This window comes from Neomonachus schauinslandi, chromosome 16, assembly GCF_002201575.2.
Source record: "Neomonachus schauinslandi chromosome 16, ASM220157v2, whole genome shotgun sequence".
Taxonomy (NCBI): Eukaryota; Metazoa; Chordata; class Mammalia; order Carnivora; family Phocidae; genus Neomonachus; species Neomonachus schauinslandi.
Genome location: NC_058418.1, coordinates 7,936,971 through 7,949,035, shown reverse-complemented (window position 1 = coordinate 7,949,035; position 12,065 = coordinate 7,936,971). Strand labels below are relative to the sequence as shown.

Below are 12,065 nucleotides of genomic sequence, written 5' to 3'. Positions count from 1 at the left end.
GAAAACCTAATGCCCACAGTGATGGTATTGGGAGGTGGGGGGCCTTTGGGAGGTGATTAGGTCAGGGGGGTGGATGGATTGATTAGGAGCGGGCTCTTATAAGAGGGCCCAGAGAGCTAGCTCCCCTTCTTCTGCCCTGTTCAGAGACAAGCAGAAATCTTGCCCCTCCCCCTCCCCCAAAAGAAGGCCCTCACCGGATCATGCTGGTGCCTTGATCTCAGACCTCCAGCCTCCTGCACTGTGAGAAATAAACTTCTGTTGTTCTGTTGTTTATAAGCCACCCTGTCTTGGGTGTTTTGTTATAGCACTCACCCAGTGTGTCAGTGTGGTTTTATTTACTTTTATTATTTTTAAAAATATTTTGTCAGAAAGAGAGAGAGAGAGAGAGCACAAGCAGGGGGAGCAGCAGAGGGAGAAGGAGAAGCAGGCTCCGTGCTGAGCAAGGAGCCCAATGCGGGACTCGATCTCAGGACCCCGGGATCATGACCTGAGCCCAAGGCAGACGCTTAAACAGCTGAGCCACCCAGGTGCCCCAGAAATGATCTGTTTCTTAGTCTGGTTGTCAGTTACATGGACTGTTTAGTTTGTGAAAATTCACTTGTCTCTACATACATCACCTATGTCTTTATAAAATATACATATTAATGGCTAAATGAAGTGTGGTATATCCATAGAATGGACTATTACTTGGCCATAAAAAAGAAATGAGGTATTGCTACATGTGCTACAAAGTGGTTGAACCTCAAAAACATCATTCTAGCTTTCTGTGCCGGTAGCCCTCTCGCAAACATGGTGAACGTTCCTAAACCCGCCGGACTTTTCTGCAAGAAGTGTGACAAGCACCTACCCCACAAAGTGACACAATACAAGAAAGGCAAAGATTCTCTTTATGCCAGGGAAAGTGGCGTTATGACGTTATGGAAGCAGAGTGGCTATGGTGGGCAGACTAAGCCGATTTTCTGGAAAAAGGCTAAATCTACAAAGAAGATTGTGCTGAGGCTTGAATGTGTTGAGCCCAATTGCAGATTTAAGAGAATGCTGGCTATTAAGAGATGCAAGCATTTTGAACTGGGAGGAGCTAAGAAGAGAAAGGGCCAAGTGATCCAGTTCTAAGCTTCATATTTTGTTATATTATGAAGACAACAAATCTTGAGGTTATGTTCACTTCAAAAAAAAAAAAAATTACTCTAAGTGAAGGAAGCCAGACACAAAAGGTCACGTATTGTATGATTCCACTTATATGAAACATCCGGAATGGGCCAATCCATAGCCACAGACAGAAGATGAGTGATGGCCAGGGGCTGGAGGAGGGGTGAGGGGGGACTGTCTGCTTAATGGGTATGGGGTTTTCTTCCTGAATTGTTCACATTACAATGGGTAATTCTATGTCATAAATTTTACCTCAAAAAAATTAAAAGTGTGTATTATACTTTCATTTAAAAATTGCATGAGGGGAAGCTTGAGTCTCTGAGAACTTACTTAACTCACCAAAGTTTATACAGTTAGCAGTTCACCAGGATCTTGATTTGAATGCAAGCTCTTCCCCACAAATGTCCTACTGGTTCCCCATGCCACCGCGGTCAGCCTTGCAATGGTTACCATTAAGCATTGGCTGTGCCTTTTTTCAACGAAAGGAGTCATCCACAGGGAAGAGACGCCAAATCTTTATTGTCACAATAATCAGCGAAACGATATATTCTGAGAGGCGGCTGATGAATCCTATAACTTCTGTCTCTTCAAGGACACCGAGACTTATTTAAAGACTGTGGAAGAAAAACAGAGGTTAGGATAGTATCACAGTCTGTCACCCTCCAAGACAGGATGATCAGTTTCCTCTCCAACTGGAGATCTGGTCTACCCCTCAGAACTAACTAGCATGAGTAAGTAGAGCAGGAGAACGACAGGTGCATTGATCAGTGGCCATAGGAAGGTTTAAGGCTTTCTCTTTCACTCTCAAATTCAATACGCCACTATTGATCATTTTAATTTCTTGATTATTTAACATAAGTTACATAGTCTCTTATTTGAACAAATTTACTAAATTGGTAATTTTCAGTGTTAAGAAAGTTAAAAATAGGCAGGCCAATAAAGCTGACGGAGGATAATTTGGAATAACCTAAAATGTAACACCCACACTTGAGATGTACATACCCTTTGACCCAGTGATTCCACTCAGCTATTCTAATAAATTTTAAAAAGCCAACCCTCACACACTCACTTAAAAATCAATGTAGAAAGTACCCATTAAAGACAAGCAGGTTATACTTTCATAGAATAGTATATCTGTATTTTGAATTTGGTGAAAGCATGAAGAAAAGTGAGGTAGATTTATGAATTCAGGTGGAAAAATCACCATAATGTGTATATTTAAATGAAGATCAAGTCACAGAACAAAAGGGATAGTATTATTCATTCATGTTTTAAAGGACCTTAAAATTGTTATCCTTGTGTAAATGCATGGAATAAACCCGGAAGAACACATCCTGAGCAGCTGGTTGGATTTCTCGCCGTGGAAGAGAGTAGGAAGCAAAGAGGCAATGTGAGCGGGACAGGGAGGGGTGATGTTTTACTCCCCATATTCACATACTGCTTCAATGTTTAAGTGAGCATCTGTTCATGAATCACTTGTGTAAATCAAAATTAGTGTTTAAAAAATAAAAGTCAGGGGTGCCTGGGTGGCTCAGTCAGTTAAGCGTCTGCCTTCAGCTCAGGTCATGATCTCGATGGGCATATTCTCGATGTCTGTTTCCACATCCATAAAAAGGCAATTTTGGTGGGGAGAGATGTAATGAGTGGAAAGCTCATAACTGAGCCTCTCGTAGGGCTCATTTAATGGGACAGTTAGTAAGTGCTCTCTGCACAAAACCTCATAAAGATGATGGGATTTAACACTGAGTTTGGCTATAACCTATCCCTTTGAGCCCCTTGTTTCCTCATTTCTCTGTGGGCATAATGACACCTATAATCATTCCCCGAGGTCATCATGAAGGTTGACTGAGACACCATTGTACACTCAATAAAATCCTCACTGTAATTCAAGAGCACAGAGATGAGTGAGCTCTCCGTGGTCTGTTGACCAGGCTCTTCTTCCCGCATCTTCTTTTCAGTGGAAACTGACCTCGTTTCTTCATCCTCATGGGGTCAAGGACAGATCATTCAATCCAGGGGCCAGCAAGCTAGAGCTCAGAGGCCAAATCCAACCTGCCATCTGTTTTTATGACCCTTGAGATATTGGTTTTCTTATTTTTAAGTGCCTAACTGAAAATGAAAGTCAAAAGGTGATTGATACTTTGTGACACCTGAAAATTATATGACATTCAAACTTCAGGGTCTATAAGTTAAGTTTTATTGGAACACAGCCATGTTCATTTGTTTTTTATTGCCTGTGGCTACTTTTGTACTACTGGGCAGAGTTGAGTATGTGAGAGACCGTAAGACCTATGTGCCCTTTATAGGAAACATTTGCTGACCCCCAATCTAATCCATCACTGGATAATGTAGACCCCAAGCTTCCCTTTCCATTAATCTAGAAGGTTCCCCACTTTAAGAGACCCCCGCCACACACACACACACACACACACACACACACACACACACACACCCTTCTTCCCCAGCCAACTTACTCATGAGGAGAGCATTGCTTCCATTTTCCATCTTGGTTATAATTTTTTGTCAGTGAGCACCAACTCCGATTCAAAACATAGCCCTCCTTGGTGCATTTGTGAAAGAGTTTTCTTCTGTAGAAGAAGGGGAAGGTACACTTGGGGGGATCTGCAGAGAAAGGAAGGAGCAGAAGGGGAAATATGAAAATGGCAAGTTTTAGGATCAACCATCACTAAACTCACAACACATGCTTTGTCTACCACACCCAACTCTTTTCAAAGTGGTCAACACATGGAGAATAGTCAGGATTCGGACTCAGGTCTATCCAACACCAAAGTCACTTGGTCAGCTACTATCAGTTGCTTCTTGGATCCTTGGCATCCAAGACAGCCCATCATAGCGATGCTCACCTTGCCCAGTACAGTACCGCCATCTGCCTTGGAATTTCTTGTCGAGTGAACACCAATCATAACCGCTGTGGATGGAGATGCAGTTGTAGTAGATGGTGTCGCCATACAGAAATGGAAAGACACAGGTACTGTTAACAAACTCTGGAAGAGAGGAAACATGCCAGGTGTGGGGCAAGCTTGCAAAGGGAATTGACTTTCTAACATCTGTCCCAATTATCCGCACCATGCTTGCCCACCCACTGCCCCGCGTCCAAATGTGGTTGGTCTCGCTAACTGTCTCCCCGGTGTGTGGCACAAAATATACGTGACCAGAGGGCCCACACCTCACCTCCTAAGCCAAAATTCTTGAGTCTTTCTCATAGTCTCATTTCTCCCTCTCTCCTAGAAGAGTAATCTGTTAGCTTGCCAGAGTTGGCTCCTGAGTATCTCTCAAAGCTCTCCACCTATCTCTGCACTTTCATCACTACCTAGCATTGCACCTTGCCTTGACTATGACAGTAACTTATTTCTGGATGCCTCCAACCTATTTGTCCCAACCATTCTCCACACTGCAGGGAAAATGTTCATTCTCAAAGACCAGCCTGCCCCTGCCCCCAAGCTATGAATACCCCACTGCTCCTAGGATCAAAAGTAGCATTGAAATGGCTTATGATATTCTGCTTGCTCTTAGACTTCAAGCCTCACCTTGGACCACCCTTCCTGTGTTTTCTCTGCTCACACTTTGTTAGGTGTCCTGAGTGTGCCCCCATCTTTCTTGCCTTGGGGATTTTGACATGGTTTTCTCTGCTTGCTAGGAACACCACACACCCTTTGCCTATTTACCCTCTTAGGTTCAGCCTAGATGTGAATCTCTATGGAACTTTCTGGAACATCCAAACTACACTAGATCCACTTGTATTGCACTTTGGTACAGGTTCCCATTCCTTATATTATTTAATGCATAATGACTTGTTCAAGGTCTTTCTCATTTGTCAGAAGTGACCCCATGTATCTTGTTCAAAGCTAGACCCATGATATCAACTGATAGGGACTGGCACAATAGAGACTTAATGAATAAATATTGGTTGGCCCTTCATAAGCCTGAAGTAATTTTGACATAAGATTAATGTATTGTTATCATTTAACAATTATTATTTATTGATATATGTTATTTACATTTATTATTTAATAATATGTTATTTATTAACAATTATGTTTCCACCTTTATTATGTTATTATTTAACCATGTTATTTGTCATTTTGATATTTATTATTTAATATTTTAAATTATTTAACAATGTGTATAGCATTAGTTATTGTTATGTTTATTATTAATTAATTATTATTATGTATTTATATAATATAGCTTACTCTCTGCCAGACATATTACACAGTTTACAAGCACTAATGCATTTAAAGATTTTATTTATTTATTTATTTATTTATTTATTTGAGAGAGAAAGAGAGAGAGAGAGAAACAGCATGAGAGGGGAGAGGGTCAGAGGGAGAAGCAGACTTCCTGCTGATCCGGAAGCCTGATGTGGGACTTGATCCCAGGACTCTGGGATCATGACCTGAGCCGAAGGCAGTCGCTTAACCAACTGAGCCACCCAGGCACCCAAGCACTAATGCATTTAATGATATCCTCACATCAGTCCGGTGAACTGTCATGAGGCTCCTGCTAAGGTCAGCTTTGGTCCTCAGCATGCGATCCCTATACATAGAGACCCTGCTGTCTGCCGACTACCCTGAAAATAGCTTCCTTCTGACTCCAAAGCCAAGAGGGCTGAAGGGCCACATTTTCCAGTACATACTCCAGGCTACGTTGGTTCAACCCCTAAACAAGTGATTGGTAATTGAAGCAGTTAAGAAACCAACCAACATTTTGGGATTCAAGTTTCCTTTCACTGGCTTGACTACCGGACAAAGTGTTCCCACATCTCCATTTCTCTCTCGAAACTCCCAATTTCATGAGTGCGTAGGTTAAAACCAGTCATCCACATGTGGAAATGGTCCACTTCTTCCAAGAACTGAGACATTGAGGCAACGTTATCTATGGTGAGCACATAAGAGTTCCATGATTAACTTTCTAACTTAAAAAGCAGGTACAAAAGATCACATGTAGGATTCCATTTATATGAAATGTCCAGAAAAGACCAATCTATAGAGATGGAAAGGAGACTCATGGTGCTTGTGCCTGAGGATGGGGATGGGGGGTGATGGCAAATGGATACAAGGGATCTTCTTGGGGTGACGAACATGTTCTAGAACTGGATTGTGGTGATGTTTATACTCTTCTGTAAATTCACTAAAAATCATTGAATGGTACACTTAAAATGGGTGAATTTTATCATTATGTAAGTTGGCTGTCATGACTAGGGAGGGCCTTTAGTGCCAGAAGAATAGCAAAAGAAAGAGCAAAATGGCGGAAAGTGCAAGGAGCTTCAAGAACATGATATCATTTCATGGGTGTGGTTAACATTTGAGATGCTAACACATAGAGAGATGTCTCCTTACCTAGGACCGGAGGGTGTAAATGGGTAATCAATTCTGAAAGAGAAAAAAAAAATGGGTAAAATTTAGACCACCTCCTAAAACACTCCATTCCTAGACTAATGACTATAAAAGATTTTATTTTTTATATTATTATTATTTATTTGAGAGAGAGTAAGAGAGTGGGGAGGGTCAGAGGGAGATGCAGACTCCCTGCTGGGCAGGGAGCCTAATGTAGGACTCAATCCTGGGACTCCAGGATCATGACCTGAGCCAAAGGCAGTCACTTAACCCACTGGGCCACCCAGGTGCCTGACTAATGACTATTAAAATACCTTGAAGTACATGTAGCCAACTGCCTTCGTGTTGCAGAAAAACCCATGCTATCACATTCTGGATGACTTGTGGTCACTTCCCATGGGGGCGGGCTGTCTCATATCTACCCAAGAAAGCCCATTAACTTAACTCAGGTGTTAAAGACTCAAGGTCTTTCTCGGAGTAAGTTCGAGTAAATCTAGTGTCACCCAACTTCTACCCATTGGTTGAAATTCCACGAGTCTGAAGGTTGGAGGGAAGGTTCTAGCTTTTGCCCACGTCAACGTTTCAGGAAAACAACCTGTTTGTTCAGGGTAGCCTCAGTGGTGATTTTGTTTTGTTGTGTTTCGCTTCTTGGAAAATTTTGCTCTTGTACCATCCCTGAGCCCATTCTAGGGAGTAAGGTTAGTCCATAAAAGCCAGGTTAGGCCTTGCTAAAGACTAGAAGGGAAATATGAAGGCTCGTTACCCAATAACATTGACTAATGTCTAATGTGCTGTTGGTGTTCCAGCTACTCTCCTCAGTTGACCTTCAAAACCCTAGGAGAGGTTCTAATTTAGAGCTCTCTCTTTCTCCCCATTCCCCCAAAAGTTTACAGTTGAGAAAACAGGAACAGAGAGAGTCATGTGGCCACCAACTGGTGGGAACCAGGTCCAAAGTCAAGAAGTCCGGCTTCAGAGGCTGTGTTCTGAACATGATATTGATACTATCTTGGAATTGTCACTTACCTGCGCAAGTGACTTAATCCATGAGCCTCACTTTGTCTCTGATACAACAATGCTAATTTGTAGGTTCAAATGAGATTCTAACTCAGGAGCTACTGTGTGGTGCGTCTGGCATCCATGTTAGGGGATTGCAGCCCTGCTCTTCAGAAAGAAGCTAACAACATGTCAACGATTTTGAAGGCATGGTTAAATAAATGGTCATTGGGGTGGTTTTCTAGGTGCCCGCCTTTGTATTTAGCACCTTATGCCAATTATCTCATTGACACTGATGCTTGCCCCTGTAAGATTGGGATTATTATATATTTATCGGTTACGTATTAATAATGACCTCTATCTTGTAGATACACAAATGGAGGTGTACAGAGGGAAATCACTTTCAAAGCCACAAAACTGAACAGTTCAGGTACTCACGCTCCAGAAACTGAGCCTCTAAAATGATCCTGCCTCTGGGGGGTGCTCTTTCTGTCCCTGAAACCCTTCTAGGAGCTGCCACAAAGCTGAGCCCCCTCTGTGTCTTGGTGGTGACTTAGGATACTTTTAGCATAAAACCACGGGTGCTGACATTTCATTACAAACTCCAGCTGCCACTGGGTGAGTTTTCTGCTTTGTCTGTCACAGTGCTCTTGGCTTTGCCAACACAACGGCTAATGTTTGCCCACCTCTCATCTCTGCTGTCTGTAATCGCCACAGCCTTCTCATTTTACAGGTGAAAGAGCAGAGAGAGACTTTCACCCAAACATTGTCCACAGTCAAAAAGGGGTGCAGCCCGGGCTCATGTCCACCTTGGTCTGGTTCCGGGGAACGGGCTATTTCTTTCAGACCCCGGTGCCCCCAGAAATGGTCCTTGGCCATTCCCATCTATTGATATGGCGGAACACGACCAAACCCTTACAGATCTTCTGTCCCCGTGCTTTAGGTCATTATCACATCACGCCTCCAGCCAAATATGACTATTTTTACCATTTGATGAATGGTTTTGACCCCTCCCACCTGGTCCTCCTGGTCCTCCTCCAGCTAATGATGCTGGAGAAACACCACCATGGATACTGACTGAGGACCTACAGTGCGCCCACTGGGTTTTGAGAAAAGGAAAAACAAAGCTGCCCGACATCCAAAAGCTTGGCCCCTACTGCTCCCTGTGCCACAGATTACCAACCACACCCGTCCCTGGGCTGAAATGGGAGGCGGCTGCTTCTTGACCGACTACCTTTCTCCTCCTCCTGGTCTGCCTTCCCCTCAGAGAGGGTTTGTGGACACCCAGGCACAGAATCACCCCTGCTCCCTGGGAGCACTCAAAGGAATCAACTCTGGCTTCTTTGACCCAGGCCCCCAAACCTCCCATCTGGAGCCCAAACCCTGGAGCCGGTTCCAGCACCCTCGATGTGGACTGCCCTTGGTACCCGGCGCATGCGCGGTCTCCCTGGCTCCGGAGAGCGGGGAAACTTACGCGTACCCCTCCTGTGTGCATGCAGGGCAGGACTGTTCCAGGGCTTTTGCCTACCGTTTCTGCTTTAATCCTTACCCCAGCGACGTGAGATAAAGATCACTTCCCGTCCACTGAATTTGTTTTCTGGGGAGGCAATTTATACGGTTCAAATGGCAACCAAGTTACAAAAGGGAAATCGTGAAAGAAAACTTTCCAAAATAGCACATAATAAATGTCCTCTTTCTCTTCTTTCTGTTTTTTTTTTTTTAATTGTGGTATGAACATCTGCATTAGATCTACCTTCTTAACACATGTTTAAGTCCACATTACAGTCCTGCCGACTGCAGGCAGACCGTCCTCATCCTGTACCCACTAAACAGCAAGCCCCCGGCTCCCTTCTCCCCAGCCTTGGTGTTCCCCCCTCTGCCCTGTGTTTCTGGGAATCTGACAGTTTCAGACACTTGATATAAGCGGAGCCTCCACACCCTCTATTTTGCACCAGCTGTTATGCTGTATGTCAAAGACCCCAGAGACAATTGGGGGAATCTGTTTCCTGCCCTGCTCACCCACAACCGCTGCATCCCCGGGTCTCGCCTTCCTGCCGTGACCCCCGCTCCCCTCCTTCACCCACCTGCTTTCAGCCCACTCACACAGACAGCCAGGGACAGCCAGCTCACTAGACTTCTCATCACCTCCAGTTACCTGCAGACAGCCTGCCCCCGGAGCAGACGTTGCCTCTGATTTATACGCTCTGCGTCTGCCCCTCCCAAGAGAGCTGCTCTCTCACTGCACGGGGCACCAGGACTGACTCCAAGGCAGGTTCTCCGTGCCCTAACTCGCAGGGTGCATAGAAGAATCAGGAACATCCACCTGGGAATGCACTATAGCAGCATGCTGAGAGTGGGCTCCCTGCACTAGCTCCAACCCCCTCACCTGCACACGAGTCAGAAATGCAAACCCTTCGTCCCCGCACCAGACCTGCTGGGACTCCGGGGACAGGGTCTGCGTAGCAACCAGCCTGCCAGGTGCCCCGATGCTCGCTGAAGTTTGGGAACCCCTGCTCTGTAGCTTGCTTGATCCTTCCATATCCATTTTGTGCCATTTACTCCCTTAATTACTGGGGTTTTAAAAAGATTTTATTTATTTACTTATTTTAGAGAGAGAGAGAGTGCACTCACGAGTGGGGAGAGGAGCAGCAGGAGAGAGAGAATCTCAAGCAGACGCTGCGCTGAGCACGGAGCCCCATGCGGGGCTCGATCTCGCGACCCTGAGATCCTGACCTGGGCCGAAATCAAGAGTCAGAGGCGTAACGGCTGAGCCACCCAGGTGCCCCACGCAAAGGGCAGATCTTAACCCCGGTTCCGATGTGTGGGCGTGGCCACTGGTGGCCACATCTCGATGGTGGAACTGGCCACCATCTCTGGAGGGATCTGGGGAGAGCGGAAGAGGCCCGCGCACTTTGTAAGAGAGACGAGGGATGGAAAAGGGAGTACCCGTAAAGGGGAGGATGTGCTGGTGGACCCCCGGGGCAATCCAAGATGAGGAACGGACATCACCACAGCTGGCCGTGGGGAAGGGAGGGGACCAATCTCACCCTTCAGCGTTGGTCTGAGCTAAGATCTTCCCAGAGTTACCTCACTTACCGCCCATTTGCAAACACTGGGGGACTGACTACTGGTTAGAAACACATCTGCCTTGGGGCGCCTGGGTGGCTCAGTCGTTAAGCGTCTGCCTTCGGCTCGGGTCATGATCCCAGGGTCCTGGGATCGAGCCCCGCATCGGGCTCCCTGCTCGGCGGGGAGCCTGCTTCTCCCTCTCCCGCTCCCCCTGCTTGTGTTCCCTCTCTCGCTGTGTCTCTGTCAAATAAATAAATAAAATCTTTTTAAAAAAAATGTCAGGTGCTGATAATTGGCAGGACAAAATCAAAAGGTAAAGTAAGGGGCGCCTGGGTGGCTCAGTCGTTAAGCGTCTGCCTTCGGCTCAGGTCATGATCCCAGAGTCCCGGGATTGAGCCCCGCATCGGGCTCCCTGCTCCGCGGGAAGCCTGCTTCTCCCTCTCCCGCTCCCCCTGCTTGTGTTCCCTCTCTCGCTGCGTCTCTCTCGGTCAAATAAATAAATAAAATCTTAAAAAAAAAAAAAAAAGGAAACACATCTGCCTTTTCCAAATAGAGATGAGAAAATGGAACTGGAAAAACTTTGATAAAAGCACAGAGCCCGGAGAAGCTGCATTTCTCTCCCCTGCCACGTAGGCTTCTGCTTCTTGCGTTCTGCTATTTTGCAAAAATGAATGGATCTTAACACAGCCTCTGGCCTCTCTGCAGATAGGGAGGTCATCTGTTAGTCCCCCATAGCAACAGGGCCGGCACGAGGCTGGGAGGGTCTCACACAGCTTCATGTGGTGGGAATCGTGTCCCTGGCTTGACAGCTGGGGAAACTGAGGCAGAAGTGGCAGAGCACGCGTTCACTCCAGGCAGCCAACTGAGTGACCCTGGAAAGTTCCTTTTGCTTTCTTTCTTTTTTTTTTTTTAAAGATTTTATTTATTTATTTGACAGAGAGAGACACAGCGAGAGAGGGAACACAAGCAGGGGGAGGGGGAGAGGGAGAAGCAGGCTCCCCGCAGAGCAGGGAGCCCGATGTGGGACTCGATCCCAGGACCCTGGGATCATGACCTGGGCTGAAGGCAGTCGCTCAACCGACTGAGCCACCCAGGCGCCCTCCTTTTGCTTTCTGAGCCTGTATTCCAAATCTCTGAAATGTTGGGGCTACATACATTCCATTGGAGAGCCCAGCGAATATTCTTTCTCTTCCTTCCTTGTTTTTTCTTTTTTGAGTTAATCATTTTCCATCACATCATTGTTCCCAGTCCATAACCACGATTATTTAGGATGCTACAAACAAAATCAGTGAGAATGTGAGACCAGTTCTCCATACCTCTTATTTAAATCAGCTAATGTTTGTGGCAGATATTGGAGTTTTTGTTGTCAGGGAAGAGACCATCTTTGGCTTTGATTTATTTCTCCCTTTTGGGGGGTAAATTTTATTTATTTATTTATTTATTATTATTATTTTTAAGATTTTATTTATTTGCGAGAGAGAGAATGAGAGACAGAGA

At 45.4% G+C, this 12,065-nt stretch overlaps 1 protein-coding gene across 1 annotated transcript; it reads left to right on the top strand.

Moving 5' to 3' along the window:
• Window positions 1–789: 789 nt before the first annotated feature.
• On the top strand, window positions 790–1,113 carry LOC110572820 (60S ribosomal protein L36a-like). Its single transcript, XM_021681212.1, has one exon. It carries the CDS (start codon window positions 790–792, stop codon window positions 1,111–1,113), a length of 324 nt encoding a protein of 107 aa, XP_021536887.1.
• The last annotated feature ends 10,952 nt before the right edge of the window (window positions 1,114–12,065 follow it).